The 27715-nt window shown below is 32.5% G+C and overlaps 1 protein-coding gene across 1 annotated transcript; it reads right to left on the bottom strand.

The window, feature by feature from the left end:
• On the bottom strand, positions 1-27430 carry LOC127725978 (uncharacterized). The gene is made up of 8 exons (XM_052233276.1): positions 27413-27430; positions 26542-26668; positions 25814-26017; positions 13548-13586; positions 11339-11522; positions 8437-8738; positions 3925-4079; positions 1-709 (listed from the first exon to the last, which is right to left on the bottom strand). Exons 1-8 carry the CDS (start codon positions 27428-27430, stop codon positions 473-475), a joined length of 1266 nt encoding a protein of 421 aa, XP_052089236.1. The 3' UTR covers positions 1-472.
• Positions 27431-27715: the final 285 nt, after the last annotated feature.

The raw sequence follows: 27715 nt of genomic DNA on the forward strand, positions 1-27715 counted from the left end.
TTTTATCTCTATCTATAATAATATTCAAGATAATAACCAAAAACTGCAAAATTTTCATAAATTACAAGTTCAGGAGCAGCAACCCAAATACAGGTTGTCTAATTCGTCTAAAAATTTCAAGGCAGAAAGATGTTAACCTGATGAACTTTTTAATTCCCATGTCAGAATTGCTCTAAATGCTTAAGTTTCAGAGATATAAGCCAAAAACTGAATTTTACCCTTATATTTTATTTTTAGCCAGGTTAGCTATGTTGGTTGGCATGCAGGGTCATCGGACATATTTTTGTAAACAAGCCTAATGATGATTATTGCCAAGATTGGCTAAATTTGGTCCAGTAGTTTCAGAGGGGAAGATTTTTGTAAAGGTTAGCGGACGACGGACGACGACGACTGACGACGGATACCAAATGATGAGAAAAGTTCACTTGGCCAATTGGGCCATGTGAGCTAAAAATCAATTACTGCTGCCTATTTACTGTGGTAAAGTCAATCCAGGAATAACAAATGATCTCTCATTTGTAGGACATTTAAAATTGGTACAGTTGAATTTGTGATGGTAAAGAAGCAGGCTGCTAAAAGGATTCATAACAAAATTTGCATCAGAGCCATAAAAATTTCTTCTTCCCCTATGCCCAATGATCTCTGACCATTCTCTTCTAACATCATCAAAGTCTCTCCTCATTAACAGCGAAAGCAGATTGGGCAGTTCCTACAATAAAATCAAAATTAATTTTATTATAAACCTTGATGCAATCAGGTAGATCCATCATAAGCACAGCCAAAACAGTGATGAGAGAAGTTTTTTAAATGTTGCAAACTCAAAAACAAGACTACAACAGGCTGAATATTTTTCTGTTATGCTTATAAAGTAAGAACTATGAATATCAAATACAGGAGTTGATCTGCTGAAATAATTTGCTTGAATCGTTTTTGCTGGAAATCTTTGAGATAAAGTTTATTATCTATCAACCCTCTAAGATGAACATGCACAAACTAAAATGCCATAAATATAAGTCAACTATTCCTTGTTGTGACTAAATTTGGAGCAACCATGAAAAGTTCATGTTGATCATGAACAGTACAAAGACGTTAATAAGTCAAGTGAGTCATGTTAGAAAGGGGTCAGAATGTTGTATCTTATGATTTGCTGTCGCTAGTGTTGTAGAGGCTCTTAAGAGCCTGTGTTGCTCCCCTGCATCTTCAACAATAGCCATTTTTGGTAAAAATCATCATAAAAGTGCAATAACTCTATGAAGAATTAGCTGCAAATTTCAGTCATCTTGACTTATTTAAATAAACTGTTCTGCTAGCCATGTTTGCTTTTTGAAGTTTCTATCTATTGTGGTTTAAACAAATAATCACTGGGGTTAATGTGATATCCGTAACTGCAGTTACGTATACCTAAAGATGGCGGACGATGTTTCTGGTAATTATTTTTTCGTCAATTCTGTAATAATTATGTATCATTCTTTGTTATTTCGTGTCTTTTTAAACGTATTACTAAGTTTGAAACTGAAATACAAAGGTTTTTTCCATAGTTCAACCGATAAATGGAGAAGTCAGCCGTCCAAATAAAAAAAAACACAAGAATATGGGTAACTGTATAGACTGATATCCGTAACTGTAATAAACGTTTAGAAAAGGATATCAGTAACTGTTGATTTTCGTTGTTTCTGCTTCATTCATTATCCTCGATTTAATAGATCGGACAAACATTTTTCGGAAATTAAGCTGTCATAAATTCGTCAAAAGATTAGAAATTATCGGAAATTGAAAAAAATGTATGTCTACAATATTATTATAACATTAGAAAAATGCCACTGTTTATGACGTCTTCATACTAAATCCATTGGCTGTTGGATGTGTAATGATTAGTCTTAGATGCATGATTTTTTTATTAGTTTTTATTGGCTTTGAACAAGCTTTCAGTAACTACGAGTACTCTGAGATCTGTATCCAGTGTCTTTTTGTTGTTGGGATGTACATGTTCCCTTTCACGTCACCGTCTTCTGCGTGTTTGTTAGATTTATTTTAATTTGTATCCAACTGATGAGTTAAGCCTATTCAATTGATTTTTATAGTTTGTTCATATGTTGTACTGTTACGCCACTGTCCAAAGTTAGGGGGAGTGTTGGGCGCCCGCTAACATGTTTTACCCCGCCACATTCTGCATTTGCCTGTCCCAAGTCAGAAGCCTGTAATACTGTGTTTGTCGTTTGTTGCTGTGTTACATATTTAATTTTCGCTTTTTTTTAACACAAATAAGGTCATTAGTTGACTCGTTTGAATTGTGTTACATTTGCCATTTCGGGGCCTTTTATAGCTGATTATGCGGTATGAGCTTTGCTTACTGTTGAAGTCCGTACGGTGACCTATAATTGTTAATTTCTGAGCCATTTGGTCTCTTGTGGAGAGTTTTCTCATTGGCAATTATACCACATCTTCTTTTTGATCTATGTTCAGGACTAGAAAAAGTTAAAAATAGATACAATAGGTAGTTATTACAATAGAGCCTGTCCGGGATAAAGGTCGGGGAAATTTGGACTGCCTCGAAAAAATGATGGTAAATTGGATATGGACCCCTCAGAGTTGTTGCAAAGATTCTGAACGTGCAGAGAGCAAGACACTCTCTCTAAACGAGGCATCGGATTTTACGTCCCCATTCTGACTGGTGTCCTGTAGCCGTTTTTCCGGAGGGGGGTGGTGGAAGGGGGGGGAGTGAGAGGCTTAGCTAGCTATAAAACCAGGTTTATTCTACCATTTTCTACATAACTTAAGCAAATGCTTGTACCAAGTCAAGAATATGACAGTTGTTATCAATTCGTTTGATTTGTTTGAGATCTGAGTTTTGCCATTTGCTAAAGGACTGTCCTTTTTTAATTTTACCTTGTATTTTTTTTTTTTTTTCGTTATAAGCCACATGTATGCCTTAATTTCCTCCCAAATTTTATCTGCGATAAGCTACCCAATTTCCTTCCTCTAGCTCACTATGCATGCTACTGACTATATAGAATTACAGAATTGGTAGCCTGATCAATATGTTTTCACATAATATTTGTAAAGACTTCCAAGAACAATTCAGATTCCGATTTATTACAGTTTTGATAACAGGAGACATTTATTTCATTTCAAACATGATCACAAATGAATTGTATAGAAATTAAATCAGTTACGGAAGTCAATATTTTCATTTACGTATATCATCGACAATTTATAAACTTCAGTTACCCATATCATCGCGATATTTTGGACGGCTGTTTTCTCCATTTCGCGGTTGAACTATGAAATTTAGAAATACGTTAAAAAAGACACAAAATACCGAAGAATAATAAATAACTATTACAGAATTGACAAAAGAAATATTGACCAGGAACACTGTTCGACATCTTTGGTTATACGTAGCTGCAGTTAATGATACCCCACTAATGATTGTGGCAAAATTTGGTTAACTTTAGCCCAGCAGATTCAGAGAGGAAGATTTTTGTAAAAGTTAACGAACAATGACAGACAGCGGACGCCAAATAATAAAAAAAGCTCAACTGACCTTTCAGTCGGAAAAGCTTAAAATGAACCATTAAAAAAATTATGACACCACTTTGTTCTTAATTGATTTTACAACCATTTTTGTTACTACAGAGGCCTATGTGCATGGCTGAGTGGCCTAAGTATTTCATCTTTTGTATCACTACAACACTGTCAACACTGAAGTTGGCATGTGGCAGGTGTGTTCGCTTCCTATCTTAATTAAGTATTGTCAGTTATGATATAGCCGATAGTGCTGCACCTGTAAAACACCATCCATCAATCATTTGTTGATGTAATAAATATCAAAACAGAAAGTACAAAACAATTATATAAAGAATAATGGGCATGCAGAAACTTCAAGATTTCAAGGCACATGTATATGAGATTCAAAATACTTACAACTCTAAAAATTTCATAAATACTGTTGGCAAATAGCTGATAAAGGTTTTGATTTGTAAACATTTGACAAAAAATTATCATCAAAGGTGTATCTATTGTACAAGTGTTGTCGAACTGTGAAGATACAGAAGAGACTTGTATGATTAATGGTAAGCCTGAAATATAATTAAAAAAATAAAAGCGATGAAATTATAGAAGAACTTATTGTTCAGTTAATAACAAGTAATGGTACTTAATATTCTTAAACTTTTTTCCTATCCAGGGGTTGTGGTTATAGTGAGTTTAAATATATTCTTTTGTCACAATAATACCAAACAAAAGTTGTACAAATTTTAACTTTTTTCTCCATGTATAATTAAGAAATAATTCATGTCAGTCGTAGATTTGTTTTTATTAAACCATGGGTTGGGCATTTATTTTCGATTATTTATCCTAAGCGACAGCGAGGGGTAAAATACGATTATAAATACCCACCCCACGGATAAATGAAGACAAATCTACGGCTGCCATGAATTATTTCGTTTCTAATAGGATAAATTCGATATTTTTTTAACCGTGAAAGCCCTATACGCATGATACTGTTTTGGCTGTTCCGTTTTACCCCTATATAATAATATTGATAATAATGAATAAAAAAAACTCGCATGTTTCACCTAAATATGTTCTTTTTATGTAATCCTATTGCATTCTGAGGCGTACAAGAACCTTTAAAAAGCCAAGGGTTTACATTTGATGCGGGAAGCATACATATGACGTCACCTTGTTTAGTTGCCAAAGACGATAGCATCAATTCGCAGAATGTTCGGTTTATGATATTTTACACCAAAAAATTAGTTGAAATTGACGGATTTGTTTTTTTTTCTTTTTTTGCTTTAGAACAGACATAACTGTATTTCATCTGAATTATGGCCTACGTCAACCATGGGTTTTGCAAAATGAGTATACCTGGTAGTATAAATAAGTTGGGTGTAACGCGGAAAAGCCAGTTGTGTGTATTTATGCGCTTGCGCTAAAAGTAGATACACTGTGGTTATACTGGTTGACGATATAAAGTTCACCACATTAGAATAGTAAACAATAGTTTTTTATTTTGTTTATCATTGATGACCCATTCTTTGCTTTAATAATGGTTAGTAGCTGCCTCATTGGTAATAATACGATATCTCCTTAGTTTTAAAATGTCTCTTTCATACAAGTGAGAGGTCTAGAATAGTTAACAATAGTTTAATTTTGTTTATCATTGATGACCCATTCGTTGCTATAATAATGGTTAGTAGCTGCCTCATTGGTAATCGTACCATATCTCCGTTGTTTCAAAATGTCCCTGTCATACAAGTGAAAGGTTTAGCTAGCTATAAAACCAGGTTTAATCCACCATTTTCTACATAAGAAAATGCCTGTACCAAGTCAGGAATATGATAGTTGTTGTCGATTCGTTTGGTGTGTTTGAGCTTTTGATTTTTACTCGGAGTTTGGTATGTAACGATTGACATACAATTTTATGTCCTGATTTATTAAATTTGCTTTTAAGAAATATAAATAAATATTTTAAAATTATCTTAAAACAATTTGAACATATATTTACATTACTATATTATAAAACTCATTAATACAAAATAGTGTGAATAAAACAATAAGAGGGCATTGCTTTATATTTCTTTTGATAAATTATTCATATCCAACAAATACAATGAGGTTATAACGAAATTTTAAATCAAAATTTTACATTATTTTCAGCAAATACATCACAATTGTTAATATTATACGGAAACTTGTATGTTTTATAGAATATTGACAAAATCCCTCTGAATTCTAAAATTCCACCGAAAAAGGTTTGTCCACCTTATGATCTGCAGTTTCATTTTTAGAGGTTGACAGGTATGAATAATAAAGGCAACAGTAGTATACCGGTGTTCAAAAGTCATAAATCGATTGAGAGAAAACAAATTCGGGTTACAGACTAAAACCGAGGGAAACACGTCAACTATAAGATGAAAACAAAGGAACAATAGGAACACTGAAGTGCAACAAAAACACACGCCTACATAGATATAAGAAGATGTGGTATGAGTGCCAATGAGATAACTCTCCATCCAAGTCAAAATTTATAAAAGTAAACCATTATAGGTCAAAGTACGGTCTTCAACACGGAGTTTTGGCTCACACCGAACAGTAAGCTATAAAGGGCCCCAAAAATTACTAGTGTAAAACCATTCAAACGGGAAAACCAACGGTCTAATCTATATAAAAAAACGAAAAACGAGAAACACTTGTGAACCACATCAATAAACGACAACTACTGAACATCAGATTCCTGACTTAGGACAGGTGCAAACAAATGCAGCGGGTTCAAACGTTTTAATGGTACCAAACCTTCACCCTTTTTCTGAAACAATAGTATAACATCACAACATAGATGGACACACTATAAAATATCAACTGAAATTAATAGCTTAACTCAATCAAAGGATATATTAACACCAGTGAACATATACTGAACAATTAAATTTGACCTATGATACAATGTAAATACAAAACAAATAAACTAAGGGAAGAATAATAAAAGTAACATGTTATATCGGTATGAAATGTTAAACAATTTAAGAAAAACAATATGCTCGAACAAAAATATCAGCCATTTGCAATAACTTTAAACACAGGTCAATGAAAATAATTTTGTTGTTAGGTATACGTGTACAGTTCCAATCGAGAAAGGAAATATTTTTACAAAATAAATAATTTTGATGTTCATAGTACGAAATGAAAATCTATAGTTATACCAAACACTTATCAAAGCTGGTATATAGACCAGATATAACCCTGAATAACATTAAATAACAAAAAAGCATTACAATTTGTATCAACAGGTCAAATAAACAAGAAAGTACGATTTGAGAGTACTCGCATTTACTGACAGCTAGTTAAAAGCCAAAACAATTAATAATAAAAAATCATGCATCAGAGACTAAAATCAAATAAAACACATCCCAGTGATTTAGTATTTTAACGTCATGGACAGTCAAAAAAGACATGACTTGTGCAATGCCAAAATAAATGTATCGACAGACAGTAGGATAGTTAGGAGTTTAACCTCTTTATAGATTAAAATGAACGTGGGTGTGTCTTAATACATCTCGTTTGAAAAGAATACAAATTTAGTTATGTTTTAATTTGCTGATGACAAAATCGATATTAGTGCCATTGTAAACTATATTCAAAGATCTAATTACAACATTGGTAAGATAACCTTTACTAATAAGTTTGTTTAAAGGTTCGATGAGTTTACACGGATCACATAGTGATTTCCGCGCTTTAAGTACAATATTACCGTAAAATTTAGGATGTGAAATACCGTTTTTAATCAGTTTTCTACAGGTACAGCCAAATTTACTAATCAAATCTTTGTATCTATGAAAGAACTTAGCAAAATATTTACGTAATTTATGGTAACGAAATCCCTGACTTAATAATTTACCAGTGATGCATTGATTACGTTCGTTAAAATCTATGACATCATTACACACACGGGCATAACGAACGAGTTGGGATATATAAACACCGTATGATGGAGCCAAAGGAACATCGCCGTCTAAAAAGGGAAAATTAATAATAGGGAATGAAAAATCGTCTCTTTTGTCGTAAATTTTCGTATGGAGTTTTCCTTTAGAGATTGAAATGTCCAAATCCAGAAAAGGACAACTACATACATAGAAATGAACTATTTGATAACAACTGCCAGATTCCAGACTTGGTACAGGACATTTTAAGAAAAAATGGTGGGTTGAACCTGGTTTAATGGCTAGCCAAACCTCCTGCCATTATGGCAATGTTAACAAATATCGCTAAAATGGCAACAATACGTGACAGAAATACAGCACAAACCTACGCAAGAACATATAATATAATAGTCGACATAGCATGAAACAGAATCTGCCAAAGTGTCCTACAATTCTATGATTGTGTTTAACAAGGTAGTTCATGTGTAACAAAGTTTAAACCAAAATGTATCTACATGTTATCTGCAATAAACTGTAGTCAATATATGTATATCAGGAAAATACAGAAAATGAAATTAAAATTCTCATTATTTTACTGCAGATACTGTCTTTTGGCTCTAGTAAAGCTTATCTATCCAGATTTCATAATTACAGACCACAAACCACAGAGTGAATTTTAATGTTGATGCTGTAAATAGTGCAACATCTTTGACAACTGAAATTAGATTGCTATGTCTATATGTTGAAACATACATGTGGCAGGCTGCGTGAGAATGTGTGTGTGTAATATTGGAATATATATATTTTTACATGAAATATTTTATACAATTTAACTAAATAACTTTGAGTATATCATGAATATTCATGAATTTAAACTACAGTATAGTGGTATTCAGTGGTAAAGTATTTCATATCTTACAATGTCTATCTGGTAAATGGTGACATTATATAACAATTTGAAAGGACACACAGCATATGAAGTACTAGTTAATTGGATAATAAAATAATGTGTTACCTTCAAAATTATTTTGATTCTGAAACAATGCTCTAATAATTGGTGTATTATTATCACATATTCTTGGAACTGATGGACCATCATCTGAAAGCTGACCATGCACTGGTTCAATCATTGGAATGGCATTGCCTAGATGAAATTCAGACTCCTTAAATAACTGTTGGATCTCAAATGATGGCTCAGAATTGTTCAAGGCACTTTGTTGTGTATTCTGTACATTGATACCTTCTTCAGATGGACAAATATAATTTTGAATTTCCTCCATTTGTTGCAAATAGCTCTGTGATGAAACTGTAACTTTCCTAAAAGAGACGGGAAAGATACCAAAGGGATATTCAAACTCACAATCTGACAATGCTAAGGCAAGTAAAGAACTGCGTCATGAGCACTTGACACACCTGTCACCCTTTTAGCTCTTCTTTATGCTTTGTGTGAATTTATATGATCAAACAGAAATACTGTGGGCACTGCTCAAAATGACCCCAACCCCGAAAAAAAGACATGTACACAAGATGGTACCAATTGACAAAAAAGAACCTATTTTCAACGAATGAAGTTCTATAACGCTGCAATATCATATCGGAAAGTTTTTAAAAAAAAAACTTATTTCATTAGATATAAACAAGTCATCAAAGTTTCATCAAATCTGCTCAAAGCATCATCCAATTTTAAATGAATAAAATCCCATAACTCTGAAACATAAAATCTGAAATTTATAACTAGAGGCTCTCAAGAGCCTGTGTCGCTCACCTGTATTTACTGATGCTTTGGAAATCATGTAAAATGAGGTTAAAATCATAATTAATAGTATTAGATATTAAATATTATAATGATATCTAAGATAATAACAAAAAACTGCAAAATTTTTGTAAAATTACTAACTCATGGGCAGCAACCCAACAACGGGTTGTCGGATTCGTCTGAAAATTTCAGGGCAGATAAATCTAAATCTGATGAACTTTTTTGCCACCTGTCAGATTTGCTGTAAATGCTTTAGTTTCAGAGATATAAACCAAAAACTGCATTTTACCCCTATGTTCTATTTTTAACCAAGTCTGCCATGATGGTTGGAAGGCGGGGTCATCGGACAAAACTTTTAAACTAGATACTCTAATGATGATTATGGCCAAGTATGGTTAAATTTGTCTCAGTAGTTTCAGAGAAGAAGATTTTTGTAAAAGATTACAAAAATTTACAAAAAATTGCTAAAAATTGACTATTAAGGGCAATAAATCCTAAAGGGGTCGACTGACAATTTTGGTCATGACAACTTATTTGTAGATCTTACTTTGCTGAACATTATTGCTGTTTACAGTTTATCTCTATCTATAATAATATTCAAGATAATAACCAAAAACTGCAAAATTTCCTTAACATTACCAATTCAGGGGCAGCAACCCAACAACGGGTTGTCAGATTTGTATGAAAATTTCAGGGCAGATAGATCTTGACCTGATAATCAGTTTTACCCTGTCAGATTTACTCTAAATGCTTTGGTTTCAGAGATATAAGCCAAAATCTACATTTTACCCCTATGTTCTATTTTTAGCCATGGCGGCCATCTTGGTTGGTTGGCGGGGTCATTGGACACATTTTTTAAACTAGATACCCTAATGATGATTGTGGCCAAGTTTGGTTAAATTTTGCCCAGTGGTTTCAGAGAAGAAGATTTTTGTAAAAAGCTAACGACGACGACGACGACGACGACGACGACGACGACGACGACGACGCCGACGACGACGACGACAACGACGGACGACGGACGCCAAGTGATGAGAAAAGCTCACGTGGCCCTTCGGGCCAGGTGAGCTAAAAATGAAATGGAGGCTTGCGTCAATACATAAAAAAAATCACAGAAGTTTCATGACAATTGATGATTGCTTTTAAGAGTTATTATACAAAGTTTTTACGAGCACAGACGAACCGACACAGCATACCATAATAAATCCCGTCTTTATAAACGAGCATATGAAAATGAAAAACGATCAGAAGATACACAGTATCCAAAACACAACACAGAAAACCATACACCAAGCAACAAGAACCCCACCAAAACCAGTGCGAAATCAGGTACTCCAGAAAGTAAATCCTCATGAAAAAGTCAATATTTACAAATGATGTTTGGAACTGGTGCTGATTAAGATTTGTATTTATATCATGGTTGTCTAGTAAAACAATTTCTGGAACACTTGGTTGAATATTAATTACAGAATTTCCAAAAGCTAGCGTCTGTTGATTGACTTCAAATAATCAAAGTGATGGAAATCACTCACGGAAAGATTGGAAGAGTAGTTTGAATTATTTCAAATTATATTTAGGTATGGTGTGGACAAAAAATAACATTAATACAGTAAGTATTATTGCTGACAATTGCATTTATTGTACGTGTTTTAAAGAATAGGCACTTTTTTCAGTATATAATATCAGATAAATGTGATTCAATGATAGCGGGTCCCTAAATCTAAAAAGGTTGATTTGGGGGCATTTTGTAAGTTGAAAGTACTTTTTAAATGTAAACTTTTTAAAAATTTTAAAATTATTAAAGAATTGTTAAAGCAGCATGATAATTACGAGTACTGTTAGGAAGTAAAGCAGGATTGCAATATCCTATACAAAATTGTGTTTTATCAAGAGAACGATTTTATTTGTACTACAAGGGGTTAGAACATGAAAAAGTAAACTAGACAGGGAATCAAAATTTATGATGTATGATTTATCATCTTGAAAACAGATCTTTTACAATTTTGAGATAAGTCAGGGTTTCCATGTGTTCTACATGGACTACTTTGAAGCCAACCAGTAGAGCAAGTCCTTAAAAAGGTCAATAAATGTCAGAGTAATCTCATTCTTATTTATATGGAGTTAATAAAGCTTTGTCTGAGACTACAAGTATGATAGATACCTTTTTAATGATTGTTTTATATCAACCTTGCACATAGGACATTTTAGCATGGCAGATGCACAGTCTTTGCAGCAGTCAATATGTCCACATTGTAAAAATGCTACGGGTACATTTTTTGAATTACAGGTCATACATATGCCCTGTTCCTTGTATTGTGTGTTGTTTTCCTGAAGTGACCTACTTTCTACAAAAAAAAACACATAAGTTTAAACTTACGCAACATAAAGTCATACTCTAACAGGTCAACAATATACAGTACTGACGATACAAAATGAGTGTAAATTATCAGATCTTGAAAACAAAATTTAAGTGTGTACCGGTATATATGTTTCAACCATAAATACAAAGAAAGGTATTTCAGTAATTTATTACAATTTGTAATAACTCAATTATCTAAATAGATAACTAATTTCTAATTACAGTATACTGTTATTAGCCCTATTTAAAAACAACGATTAGGACTTCTTTAAAAACAATGTGAGGTGTACCAAATGCATGCTCCAAACAGGTAATTATCACAAGAACATAGTATTAAGAAGATTTATACATTAAATAATAGGTATAGTGTGCAAATTTATAGGTGAATACTTACTATGGACGGAGTGGTAGGGATGAGCCGCTAGAATTGATCACTATGTTAAGCTTTATAATATATGATACGGTCGAGGAATTTAGATTATGTATATGATAAGGTTGCTGATTACTATAATGAAGGTTATTTCTTGCATGTTGTTTGTGTTTCGCTTTCCGGTATTTTGGTGGATAAACGAAAATCTATTCATACGTTTGTTACTTTTTAACATCTTAAGCGTTTTGTGAATGATTTTTTTTCTGGTCGGCAAGTCAATAATAGTGTATTTTATTTCAAACAATATAAAAGCAAATTGGTATTGTACAATACATGTATTTACATGTATTTTATATAATAACATGGTGTTTTATAATTAAACTGATGAGTTTCCTTTTCACAGATGTAAAAGTTTTAGTTGTTCGTTGAACTCCAAAGAGTGATTTTTTTAAGCCTAAGAAAATTATACCAGCTAAGAATTCTGAGCATGTTGATGTAATAAACAAATGTCAAATTTTCAACTTTTTAACTACAACCATTTCAAATGTGCTTTGTCTATATGCCTTTTTGTGCTTCTTTGTTACATATATGTTTTTTTAGTGATTAAGATTATAGCACAATAATTACTGCTGTACCCCTATTTTTGACATTTTGACCTATTATGTCTGGTTGTTTTGTTCACACATCGTTGTCAATATAATAGACTTTTATGCAACTGTCAGTGAGAGGTTTTGCTAGCAATAAAAGCAGGTTTAATCAACCATTGTCTACATAAGAAAATGAATATGACAGTTTTTATCTATTCGTTTGTTGCGTTTGCGATTTTGATTTTGCCATTTTAAAAGGGACTTAACGTTTTGAATGTTCCTCGGAGTTCAGTATTTTTGTGATTTTTCTATTTTCAGTATCTGCCACACTTTACTTAAGAATCTGCCAAAATTTTTCCATTTACTTTGAAGCCCCTACATTGCGAAACTACACACGTGAAAAATACCTGCTATACGGTATATCATAAGTAACTAAAACTAATTAATCAAATGTTAGTATTAAAGATGATATTGGGTTTAAAACCACAGTCGTTAATGGATTAGATCTTTTTTCAAATCTACCCTAACTTCATAAAATAGGGTAATATAGCTATTTGTCTAATGTTTGCTTAAAAGTATTATAGAGTATGTGTTTTTAAATATTAAAAATATATGAAAGGATTAGGTACTTAATAGGATGTCTCGGCTGACTATCCCTGCCACAAAGAATTGAAGTGCCCCCCTCAAGGTGCAATTTAGCTGAATGTGTTTGTTACCAAATATAAGTCAACAAATGTACAGTTAAACCTGCTATAAAGGTCACTTCGATTAAGCAAAAACCTGTCATTTCAGGTCAGTTTCTTTTTTTCAGCTCTCGTTATTATCTAAGCATTTAGAACCTCAATGCAAAGGTCACCTGCTTTTTTAAAGGAGGTTTTCTATGGTTCCAAATGTGCCCTTTGTATACAGTTTTGACTGTATGTAATCTCTACTCAGGGAGCCTTTCTTTGAAAGAAGACAATTTAGAAAGAACTCTAATTTATTTTATATATGTATTGTTCAATAACTCAGTAAAAATATATTCTGGCGCGGCTTTTTTCTACATACAACTTACCATTATCATTAGTTGCACTTGCCTGTCCGGATGTTCTAGCTATAAAACAAACATGAAATATTAACCTTAATACATGTGTTGATTTGCATAAGTATCCAGGTATCTAAAAACTAAAAGCATATCCTCTGTGAAAATTCAAGCTAGCTGCAATTTTGGAATATTTTAAAGTATTCATTCACTTTAAAATGCTGTTTGCCTAATGCATATGGCATACACGTCATACATATCCAGATAAAGATCAAATTAACAATAAATGATTGGTTAATGTTTTACAAAGTGAGGGACTGAAATGAGTGGCCAACAATTTGGAATGGCACTAAAATAAGAGGGAACTTGGAATATAAGCAAGAACTGTGGCCCTGCAACAATTGCAAGCCACCTGCAATCCCATCAAAGAGTTGTTGCAAAGAAAAAAGTCAAAGAAAATTGATCAAGGGGGCCAGCAAGAAGGACAACTTAATTGACTTTGGCCCATATCAAAATCATTTTCATACCGGTAAAACAATGATTTATATATATAAGTTTATAACATTGAAATAAACAGAAACTCTGAAAGTAATAAGTTAGTCCAGCCCTGGCCTCAGTGACTTTTTTTCAATTTTTATTTTTTTTGTTGACACTGAGTCCAGCTCGCCCTCCATTACCTTCAATGGTGCAAGCTCCCGGGTAGATTACCCGGGGACGATATAGACAATACCAGAGCGCTCAAGTACGAAAAATGTATAACAAATGGTAAAAATTGATAATATAAACAAGTTAAATACCTGAAATGCTTATACACTATATGGAAACTCATTTTAACAGGAGGAAATCCCTTGCAGTCGGAGCTGTGGAGATTTGGTTTACATCAGTAACGCTATATTACGGAACGTAACGTTTCTACGCTATAACGTAAACGAAACGAATTCAATGTATCGATAAAGATATTCAACGTTTAAACTCGTTAAATCAACGATTTTGCACCTCAAACTTTTTAAACGTGGACTTTAGGGCACTGAATGCTGTTGGTAAATTATGACACTTTAAATTATGTATGTGTATACCTTCTGTTGTTCAGAAGAAGTTTACTGATTGTGCTTTTTTTCTTCCAAGTGACAGAAACCAAATCAGTTTAAACGTTTTCGCATATCATGGTTCCTTTCAATAAATGACGGGACAATAATAAAAAAATCTCTTCATCAATTTATCATCACACTTTTATTTTTTGAACCATTTTTCAACCCGAATTTCAACGAATAACCCCGAATTTTTATTTGGGGTTGCCGTACGGCTGATAGGCGGCTCTGTCGATTTCCTTGCGATAACTTATATACTAACCGCTCGTTCAAAAGCTTTTTGAATGTGAATTTATTGTTACTGGTGACAAAATGGAGAACAACTTTAATACAGACGATTTTCATCTTCTCTCATTGTTTTAAAGCTCTCGTTGATATACAACTGAAATTCCGGCCTCGTTAAGTTTTTTTTACTGAAGCAGCGAATGATAAGTCTGAAACTGTTTTTTTCACTTAAAGTCTTTTATATCTTAATTAGTGTATTCGATTTAACATTGTAATTTAATGCAATCTAATACATTTTTTTAACTTTCAAATTAACGATACACATACCTGCTATTAACCTTTGGGCCAAAATAAAGTATTTTGAATGGTGATTAATGTGAAACTAGACTTACGGACTAAGTCCAGTTTCCAAAATCGTATCATGGCAGGACCATCTCCGTTGAAATTCGGGTTGAAAAATTGTTAAAAGAATAAAAGTGTAATGATTTATTGATGAAGAGATTTCTTATTGTCCCGTCATTTACTGAAAATTTACGAAGATATGGACAATAGTCATGTGATTATATCAGATTCTAGTTTTTTTAGTCCTAGAAGATATGGCCAACCATGAAAACATTCCTTTACCGGTGTGAATGGTTTTTTAATTTCCATCCATTTGTATATCATTCTATTTCTTTTATTCTAGTAATAGTGCATTGCAAGTGCATGGTGGACACTCTTTTGTATTATTCGGAAAAAAACGAAATTTACTGGACTGAAAGAATACGGTGGAATTAGGCAAAAAAGCACAATACAAGCACACGTTGAAACTCATGATCATACAGAAAAGAGGTTTTTTTTGGCATAAAATGGGGAACAAAATGGTTGAACTTGATTATTTGGCCAAATAACTTTCCCTGTACACGTGTTCCAAGTGTAATCAGTCTCTGAAATTCATTGATCTGTACAGAAGAAATCTGATATAGTTTCGGAAATATTTAAAAAGTAAAGTTCTAGCTTTGTAATCGTATAAACGGGTCTCCACAGGACAGCAACATCGGAATAAGGAGAAAGTTAACAAAGGCTCAGAAATACATGTGCACTTGGTAAGGAAGAAATAAAATTACATAATTCATGTCCCGTTACAGCCTGATTAAAGCCAGACCCCCCCCCCCCCCCCCCCCCCCGTATTCACTTGAGTCTAAAAAAACGCAAGTGGGTAGGTGGAGGCTGGCATTAGTCAGACTGGTCCCCTTACAAATTATTTTCTCGAAATCTACAAGCAAATGACTCATTAATTGTAAGTCAAACGGCAGAAACAGACTAAAAACAATGAGATCTTAAAATCATTTAGGTTTTATATTCATGTTAATTCACGCCTGGGAATTCGGGGACGGTGTGTTTTTTTTTGTGTTTTTTTTTTTCAGTTGGACATAATGAACAAGTTCAAGGGGGAGACAAAACGACTGAAAGACGATTAACAGAGTTGCCTTTTGGGGGGAGGGCATATTGCTCAAATAGGCGTCGGGGAAAAGCCCGAGGGTTTTCATAGTCTTATAAGGAGTTTTTAGAGCAAGTAAACAAGTAATATGTATGTACGGCTGTTGTCTGCTCTTTGGTCGGGTTGTTGTCTCTTTGACCTATTCCCAATTTCCATTCTCAATTTTATGTATGTAAAAAATAGTGTTGGTGTTTCGAATTCTTTGTGTGAATAAATGGAGATATGGGATTTACAATAAGATAGCAACAGCTATGCAACTAATGATATCAAAACCACATATATCTAGAAAATCGTGACTAATGCATTATTGACTAGTATCTTTGTACTTCTAATTTGTAGTTTTAGTAAACGTTGGTCCCCTGGATTGGAAAGGTTTATATAAGTATATTTAGTATAGCAAGAACTAAATCTATCACGTTCACAACAATAGCCATATTTTAATTATCGTAGTAACATATTTCAGTTTCCTAGTACATATTTGTTTAAGTCGTTAAACTTCTTTTGTTTCTGGAGAAACCTCAAACCATAATGAAATAAGGAGATGTGGTATAGTTGCCAATGAAACAACTTTCCACCAAAGACCAAATGACGTACATGTTTGTTTGCTAACATTGCTTCATTTCAGATCTCCAAATTACCATTTCACTGTAGCTATGAACTGCATATTCTATGATATTTGTATTGTCACCACATTCCTTTTAAAATAGCACCATAACATATATATATATATATTGTTTTAACCGTGCCCGTTCGACAGTCCAATCCGTACTACATTGTAGGTATAAATAGGTTTTATACGGCTAATTTCTTAGGACTGCAGTCTTTTAAATTGTATACCTGCTTATACTAAAGTTGCTGCGCATATCGTCAGGTTTATATTTTGTAAATGACAGGTTGCTGGATTTGACATTTTGATAATATAAAAAGGCACGCATAATACAGACTCCGGCTTACATCTCCTACATGTACAATTTCAAACTGGCACTTTTGCGCAGAGTTTTTTTTACATATATAGAGGGTGCATATGTAAGCGTAATTTCATTCCACCGTGTATTTATTCCGGGTACCTGTTTTTCACTAGAGAATATTGGATGTAAATAGCTTGAAAGCGTCGATCTTGATATCGTTGTTTTGTTTATATTGACCTGTTTATTGTTTGCATACATTTATGGGTTGGAATGAGAATAATTGTCAAGGAACCGGTGTAATTGATCTGAATCAATCTATCCGCCGTTTTATGATATATAGATATTGACATAGAAGACATGATTTTAAGTCGATTAAAACGCAAATGCACTGTAAAACTTCGGCAATGCAGTATATGATTATTACAATTAGTGACAATTCAAATCATAAGATTTTATGGATTTGTATAGAAAAATCATTTAAATCTAATTTGTAAATAAAACGTTATTGTGTTATCATGTGTTCAAATCAAAAAAAGTACCCAGACACTTCATCAATGTATGGATCTGAAACACTCGTGTTATGAATCCCGGTTCAAAATAACTAGCCTAAGTGCAATTAATCCTCGTACAAAATCACTAGTGTAATCATTCCTGGTTCAAAATCAATGTAATCATTCCTGGTTCAAAATCAATGTAATCATTCCTGGTTCAAAATCAGTGTAATCATTTCTGGTACAAAAGCACTAGTGTAATCATTCCTGGTTCAAAAACACGTGTGTGAACATTGAATTTCCTTCGATGAAAAACACGAGTTTACTTTGTCAATTTTATACATAAATCAACTATGCAAGTTTAAGTTAATTCAAATACCCCACAAAAATACCAAGCCCCATTTGTTATATATTTCCCCTTCAAAAAAATTTGTCGTCAACGTTAACATTGACTGACGTTTTCTTATGAAAATTACAAGAACAAAAATGGTGACCTAAGTTTTTATTGCATACAATGACATATGCTAATGTAACTCGATTCAAAATACAAGTGTGCCAAAAAAATTTAAATATCGGGAGATATGCCATTCGGTGTCGTGTTACCGTAACGAGTTTTAAGCGTTGAAAATCTTTATCGATACACTGAATTCGTTTCGTCTACGTTATAGCGTAGAAACGTCACGTTCCGTAATATAGCGTTACTAATGTAAACAAGATCTCCACAGCTCCAACTGCAAGGGATTTCCTCCTGTTAAAATGAGTTTCCATATAATGTATAAGCATTTCAGGTATGTAACTTGTTTATTTTATCAAGTTTTACCATTTGTTATACATTTTTCGTACTTGAGCGCTCTGGTATTGTCTATATCGTCCCCGGGTAATCTATCCGGGAGCTTGCACCATTGAAGGTAATGGAGGGCGAGCTGGACTCAGTGACAACAAAAAAATAAAAATTGAAAATAAGTCACTGAGACCAGGGCTGGACTAAGTAATTAGTATACCAATGTAAGTGTTTGTCTGTCTATTTATATCCATTTTTTTTTTATCTTTTATTTGTTTTTCAATAGTCAGGATTTTAAAATACCCCTACAATCACCACCTGACTATGGTTTTTGGGGTAAACATTGAAAAAAATGTACAAGACCATCCTTTTTGTTTTTTTTAAATTCATATTTATAATACAAGAATATAGTTATTGAAGAAAGAAAAATAGCTACTCACACTCACACTTTCTTTCACTACTAACACTCAGTCACTGCAATCTTACCATTAGTATGAATGCATGTCTATATATATATAAAGTAGAAACCAAAGATGAACTGCTTACTACATTATAATTTAAAGTATATACAATGATAATAAATCACGAAAAAATTGTATTTAATGGGGACCAGAATCTTTCATAAGCATTGGCTCTATTATTTGTGTTTGCAATATAAAAATCATTAGATTGGTATTGTTTTATTCTGGATTTGAGTCCTATTACACTAGGAACTATATTTCTTAACTCACATCTGAAGATGTAGTTTTTAGCTATAATAATTTTCAAATCTATAAACAAACTCTTAGTAATAAATCCCAACAAAATTTCTTTTTTACTGAAGCCGAATTACTCATGAAATAATTTGATTTTCTGTAAAAATGGCGACCAAAAATTGTAGGTAACATTACAATCATAAAATAAATGTTCTATTGTTTCCTCTTCCTCATTACAGAAGGTACACAGACTTGTTTCCTTTTGCTTAATTCTATATAAAAATGTATTGGTAGGTATAATTCAATGTAATATTTTATATTGAAAATTCTTTAAATATATATCCCTACAACATCTTTTCAAAAGAGAAAAATACTTAGACCATTCTGAGATTTCAGAATTTGTTACTTCCTCCCATTTGATAAATTTCTCATATGGGAGTAAGCATATTTATCTACAAGATCTCTGTATACAAATTTCAACTTCTTATTTTCCAAGATCTTTTTAGAAAATGCATCAAAAGAAACAAAATTTTCTAAGTTCAAATCACAATAATCTTTGATGTATTTTTTATATATTTTGGAATGTTAGATAATAAACTATAGTATTTCAAAATATTTTCCATATTAAGTTTTTGTCTTACTTGTTGAAATGTTAACAATGAATTACTTTGACTATCTACAATGTCTTTTATAAATTGTACACCATATAACTTCCATTTCATATAAACAGGGTATTCAGATATTGGTATAAAGTTTAGAATATCCAATGATAAAATTTCTGGAACACATAACTTTGTATAAGGCTTTGCCATGTGTAGACATTCAAATATGTCTTTCCAAAATGGATTTTTAAAGCAATTAGATATTTCTTTAATTTTATCCTTTTGTAATGTTAAGACTCTGTCACCACCTAACTGTTTTAGATCTGCAAGTAATAAATTCTGCCAAGTACAATCTGAATTTGATAAAAATTTCTTTACCAAAGATAATTTAAGATAAGTACAGAAAGACTCGAATGCACCATATTTAATCCTCCCTGTGAAAAATCTGCAATGAGAGTACTACGCTTGACTCTATCAGTCTTACCATTCCAAATGAAATTTAAAAAAAAGAATAGCATTCAGTTCATTTAATTTGAGTGAGGTAAATTCGGCAGGGCAGTCAACAAATGAATTAGTCTTGGCAATGCCAGAGTCTTAATTACAGTGATTTTACCTAGTAATGTCAATTTTCTATGTTGCCAGCTTTTTAGTATAGCTGAAACCTCTTTGATCTTTTCTCTAAAATTAATATCAAGAATACATTTTAAATCAAGAGAATAAACAGCTGCGCCATGAGCGCATGATACGCCCGTCGTCTTGTGTGTGAATTTTTATGCAATAAGCATAAATAGTTTCTGACATACGGCGTGACATGCGAAAACCCCCTTTTTTTTTTAACAAAAACTCAATATCTCTAAAATAAAATTTTGAATCAAAACCAAAAAGTATACAGATCTTTAGATTAATATAACTAAGAAGTGTGTAAAATTTTAAGCAATAATCATAAATCGTTTTTGAGATACAGCGCGACATGTGAAAACCCCCCTTTTAAAAAAAAAATCAATATCTCAAAAATAAAATTTTGAATCAAAACCAAAAAGTATACAGATCTTTAGATTAATATAACTAAGAAGTGTGTAAAGTTTTAAGCAATAATCATAAACTGTTTTTGAGATACGGCGCGACATGTGAAAAACCCCTCCGCCTTTTTTAACAAAATACTCAATATCTCTAAAATAAAATTTTGAATCATCACCAAAAAGTATACAGATCTTAAGATTAATATAACTAAGAAGTGTGTAAAGTTTTAAGCAATAATCATAAATTGTTTATGAGATCTATTCCTAAAAGTCCAAAGTTTGTGTGTGACCACACAAGATTGTAATTAGACACAATATGTGATCCGAATATTTTTTATTACCAATCCAAACAGCTCTTGTCTTTGATTTGTTCATTTTTAATCCAGATAACATGTAAAAAGAATCAAAACAATTGAGGCTTACTTGTAGTGATGTCTCACTACCATCTAAAGTAAGAAAAGTATCATCTACATACCGACTTAATAGTGTTTGTTTTTCATTGATTAGGATACTATGAATATTGGGGTTGGACTTCAGTTTCAAAGATAATAACTCTACACCAATAACAAACAAATAAGAGGAGAGTGTGTCCCCTTGTCGGCAACCTCTATCAAGATTGAAGAAATCTGACAAATGGCCATTGTTGATTACATAACTTTTAGCACTTTTGTAGAGAGTCTCGAACCATCTGCACATCGAAGGACCAAAATTAAAACTTTTTAATGCTTTTTGTAAAAAGACCCAGTCAACAGAGTCAAATGCCTTTTCAAAATCAACCAATAAAAGTAAGGCGCTCATGTTGTGATATTCAAGATAATGCATCAAATCGTACAATGATCTAGTATTCTCCCCAATGAACCTCCCATTGATAAATCCCTTTTGAGTGTCACTGATAATATATGGTAATACAGACTTGACTCTGTTTGTTATAGCTGCAGAAGCTATTTTGATGTCTGTATTTAATAGGCTGATAGGTCGCCAATTACTAATATATCGCCTATCTTTTCCTTCTTTTGGTACACAAGTTATGACACTTTGATATAAAAATCTTAAAAAAAGACCAGACTCATATCCATAGAATAATGATCGATAAACAAATGGTCCAAGATCTCTCCAAAAGAATTTGAAAAAATCGACAGTAAATCCATCGTTTCCTCGAGATTTTCCATTTTTCATCTTACTCAATGCTATAGCACATTCCTCATATGTCAAGTTACCCTCACACAGGTCATGTTGTTCCTGTGTCAGGGCAACATTGTGAGAAAAAAAGCTTTCACTTGAACAATCAATTTTCTCTTTGAATACAAATTTTTATAAAAATCATGTTGTTCTGAGAGAATCTTGGATTGGTTTGATATATGATTACCTTGATCACCAATCATTTCAACCATTGTTTTCTTTATAAAATTTCTCTTCTCTAATTTACAAAAATATTGGGAACATTTTTCACCGTTTTCATGCTAGTTTGCCCGGGACCGTAAAAGTAAACCCTCTATCTTCTGCTCTCTCATGGATTCTAACTCCACATTTTTATCATTTAAAGTGGTCTGTACAGCTTCAGTAGAGGCTGTATTCATAATGACATCTAAATTTTGTATATCCTCTTCAAGTTTCAGAGTAGTTTTTTTTTCTTCTTTTGAAAGAGGGATGAAAGATACCAGAGGGACAGTCAAACTCATAGATCGAAAACAAACTGACAACGCCATGGCCAAAAATAAAAAGACAAACAGACAAATAATAGTACAGATGACACAACATAGAAAACTAAAGACTAAGCGACACGAACCCGACCAAAAACTGGGGGTGATCTCAGGTGCTCCGGAAGGGTAAGCAGATCCTGCTCCACATGTGGCACCCGTCGTGTTGCTTACGTTATTACAAATCCGGTAAATAGTCTAATTCGGTAGGTCACATTCGTGAAATCCTTTGATTTAGATATACTGTGTGTAATGGACAAGGATCGGATTTTCATCTTCAGTACTTCAAGAAAAAAATGATCATTACAAGTAAATTGTACATGAAAAGAGTCATCGTTACTGTCTGAAAGATAGAACTCAGAAAGAGTATCCTTAATACACTTCTTTACCTTTTCAACATATACAGTATCTCTTAACAACTGTGAATTAAACTTCCAGTTTCCCTTACCCCTTTTATCAAGACTTGCAGAAAATGTAAAAACAATGGCTGAATGATCGGTTTTGTATTCAGGTATAATTTTTGTATTTTTCATAAATAAGTCTTCACTTAATAAAAAATAATCTATTCGACTCTGCTTGATAGGAGAGGTTTGACGCCATGTAAATTTTTTGTCGTCTTGATGACAGGTTCTCCATGGATCCAAAAGTTCAAAAGTATGCGAAATTTCTTCAATTTTATTACGAGAGTTCAAATTTCTATTGTGCAGAATATTAGAAGTGTCCATTTGAAAATCTTGTACAACATTCCAGTCACCACACATTAAGATGCTAGTATTAGTATAGCAAGTGATGTTGTGTAAAATATCGCTAAACAATGATGGTTCATCTGTATTAAATCCATAAACAGTGACAAAGGTAAGCCTTTGTTCATATAATGATAAGTCTAAAACAATAAAACGACCTTTCTGGTCTATCTTAGAATCATGAATCTTAAAATCAAGACCCTTGTTAAACATCACACTAACACCAGCACTTTTATTGTTTCAGTGACTGAAAATGCATGTATTACCCCATTCGACTTGCCAAATTTTCTCGATATCCTCATTACTGTGGGTCTCTTGAAAACAAACAATAGATGCATGTTTACCTCTTACCCAATCAAAAATATCTAATCTTTTTTTCTTGCTCGAAAATATGCCCCTTACATTCATAGATAAGTTCAATCAGACAATAAAAAAGCAAAGCAGTTGTACAATGCTGAAAATAAAAATGCATACCCATACTAACAGCACATTTATACATCACAAATACACACAAAAGATGGCGCTTGAAACAATATTCAATACACATCAGATACTTTTCACAGATTGACTTCATATGATAAAAAACATATTTTTCATTCTGATAATTAGGTGTTAAATGAGGGAGAGAAATAAAAATAACAGAAATGAGAACTTAGTTTAATATTTTCTTTTTTCAATGTTATTATAAATAGCAAGTGAGATGAAAAAGATTTATAAAAAAAAAAACACAATTAATAAGGTAGAAAATATTAACATACTTGAAAGTTTACATACTTGCAAGTTTTTTTTTAAATTTTAAATCTATATTGTCAAATAGATCAAATTTGATTCTATGCTCACTGTCCTTCAATTTACCATATACACTACAGTTATAGAACCAGGCATTATTTAGCATCTCTTTCGTGTTTAGACTAGCTAACAGTCCAAGATTTCTTTGGGTTATCAAATTTAATGTCATTCTTCAACCCCTTTTTATTTCTCATTATCTTGATTTTTATTTCTGTGTTACGGACCTTTGCTATCACAGGTTTGATGTTACCTTCTTTTCCTGGGAATCGATGTATTGCTATGACATCTGATGGTTCTATCTCAACATTTAAGTCTTTCTTCACAATTTTTACGAAAACATTTCGTAAGTTCTCATTTGTCTTTTCTGGAAAATTCACCATTCTTATGTTATGTTTCCTTGAGTACTGTTCATTATAGTTTGCAGATTTAAGTGCATCTATGGACCTGAGGTTGCAATCTGCCACTTTTTCCTGAAGCTTTTCTATTTGCCTATCTTTAGTTCTAAGTCTCTCTTTGAAGTAATTATAATCTATATTAAGAGCATCTATCTCATCTTTCAACTTTCCAGTTCTTTCCCTTAGTTTGGTATTAAATTCATCAGTGATTGACTCCTTCAGTGTAGACAAAAGCTTACTTACAATAGTTGTCATAATATCTTTCAAGTCCTTTTGTTTGACAAGATTGTCCAGGTCAGATTGTTTAACAGTATCTTGAAGGCTTTTTTTATATCCTTTAAATCTGAATGAATACTCATCAAATCAATACCCTCTAGGCTCTTGTCTGACACACCTGAGAAAGTTCTTTTGTCACGCTTGGGTGGTGGATTTCCTTGATTAGCTATTTGTTGATCTTTCTTTGGTGCTAATAAAGACTGAACTATTTTATTTCCTTCTTTGTTCTTAATTTCCTTATTGTCCTTATTATCCTTGGTGTTTATCTTATTGGCCAGAGGTGGTGGCATGTTTAGGTTTGCACTTTCAATACACTGAATAGTACTAGCAATCACTTAAAAATGTTTTCACTATAGAAAAAGTTTCTACAAGCTGTATCTTTCACAAATTGAAATTATGTCCATAAATAAGCAGAAATCCAGGTTGTATTCCAAAAGCTGAACACACTGGTATAACTTTTATCTCATGAAAATATCAAAAAACACTAAAAAAATGCCAAAAACTGCAGGGCTAATTTAGCTGACAACTACACTGGCAGTCATCTTTTTGTGAAGTTTTTTATATTAATATCCATATTTATGTTAATTGTTGGGTCAATTTGGTTGTAATGAATTTGTCAGCTAATGTCCAAACAAACAAAAACTTTTAACTTGAATTAAACCAAAACTTTACAATTTCACATTTCCATGTTCAGTGAACCATTAAAGTTGAGTCAAAATCCTGACTTGGTATATACATAAATTAAACATATCATTTCATAATGAACATGTGTACAGTACAAAGTTTCAAGTTGATGTGACTACTTAATAATATAGTGACAGAAATAGTTGTTGGAAGAAAAAGATGGAACGGAAAGACTTAAAAAAATAGACCAACATGTTGAGTACAATTATTGTGAAGTCACAACCTGCAGCTACTCAGTAAAATCATTGGTATGTATAATAAGGACAACCTAAAATCTGCTATTAACAGGTCTTAAATTCATAAAGACCAGATCTCATTTCACGTTGATAAGAAATCTAAATTTTCCATTTACATTTTTAAACAACTTGTGAGATTCCTCACAAATGGCATGCACTTTTTGCAATTACATTCAATTTGTTGACAAACCTGTTGCAGTATCAAAAGCAGTTTCAAATGTGGTAATAGGCAATGACTGGTGTGAAGTCTCAGCTGCACTGGCTGGCATTATTTTAGAAGCTGGCTGTCTTGTTGCTGTTCTAACACATGGTTGTGATACAGGGTTCTGGTTATGTTGTGGCAGAAGTAAGGCAGTACTTGCTATGTTCTCTGATACAACAGCTGTATTAGTCTCTGTAAGTACAAAAAATATTTCCAATATTTTTGTTGCCTCAATTTTTATTTTTCCTATAATGAAAATTGTCCATAGGAATCGCAATTTAATTTCTATTTTACAAGATTCAATTTATTAATTTGCATCAAAAAAAGATTTTGCAAGATGCTCATTGTAAAAAGAACACAACTGTAAGAACAATGGCAAGAATTAAAACAAATAAAACTATTGTGCAGACACGTATTGTAATTTATTCCAGAGAATATTATTTTGTAACACAATCACTTCATTCCTCTGTGATATCAAATACATCCCATTGCTCTAATGGTGAAATCGCTCGTCATTTCATTTGTATTATGAAACAGGTGGCCTGTTGGAAGGCAAAATGTCTGTCCCTATTCAACACCTATCAAACACACCCGTTTTTACAGTGGCATTCTAAATTGCCCATTCTTTGTTCTTAATAACTTAATTTGTAGAATCTACCCATGACATTGATTGATCATTTGTTATCACAAAAAGGGTTTACAATATTACAATCTACCTGATTGGGTGATCATTGGTGTTGCTGATGTTTCTTGTGAGTTTATTTGGGTTCTATCTTCATTTTCACTTTGATTTGACTCTTCTGTTTGATTCTCAGCAATATCTAATGAGTTATTAGATGTCTGCTGAAATAGACAATCATAATTTTTTTATCATATCAATATTGAACCTGCTAGTAAGACTTTATATTCTGTTAGACAATTATGATTATAATTTGTATTCAAATGACAACATTTAGACTGTATCATGAACGATACATCCACCAGTTTCAGGGGAGATAATAACCAGCAGATGTATTTTTGTAGTGTTTTCCCTAAGTGTGTGAACATGATTAATCAGAGTGAAATAAACCATGTTTTTGAATGGAGTGTCCCATGCCAAATGGAGATGTTAGGTCGTCTCTCTTTTCTAACGGTTAATTTTAACTTGTTTCATTCAGTTATCATATTCATCATAAAAATAAATGGTTGAACACTTTTTTTGCTGTTACAACTTTGTCAGACCCAAATTTAATTTTATTTTAAATTACAATAGTGGAAGTAAATAATTTTTCAAAATGATGCTTCCTACAACCTACTAATGTCATATAATGTTAGCATCAGGTTGTTATGTAATGATATGATTATGTTGAAAAATCATGGTTTTAATTAAAAAAGAAAAACAGATAACTTGTAAACTATCCAAAGTTGCTTTTAAAGGACAAGGTTCGTTTTTGCTAAAATATGACCATAAACTTCAACTTGATCATACATATAAAATAGGCCACAATCTGATTCTTAATAAATATTTTTCAAAAGCCCTTATGCTAGGCAAAGGAATTCGCTTTATAACAGTACACGCTAAGCTCTAAAGTCAGCCTTTCTTCTAACCACAAAGATTGCCTGCATTTCTCAGACCTAAAGCTTCAGGAAAACCATGACCACAAATTACAATCCAAATGTTTACGTGACTAAAAGCGGTTTGGTTCATGTTGAAAACTTAGACAAAACAATTTTTTTAGATACGTGGTTGAATAAAAAAGAAGTTTTGCTACAAAAATAAATGTTGTTCCAACACATATTATGCATTATTAAGGGGATATTAAATAAATTGAAATACATTTTGGTCCGATTATAACATTTTTTTAAATGTTACAGAAACCGTTAACCCTAACAGTGAACAATGCAAATCAA

This window comes from Mytilus californianus, unplaced genomic scaffold (assembly GCF_021869535.1).
Source record: "Mytilus californianus isolate M0D057914Y unplaced genomic scaffold, xbMytCali1.0.p SCAF_15, whole genome shotgun sequence".
Lineage (NCBI taxonomy): Eukaryota > Metazoa > Mollusca > Bivalvia > Mytilida > Mytilidae > Mytilus > Mytilus californianus.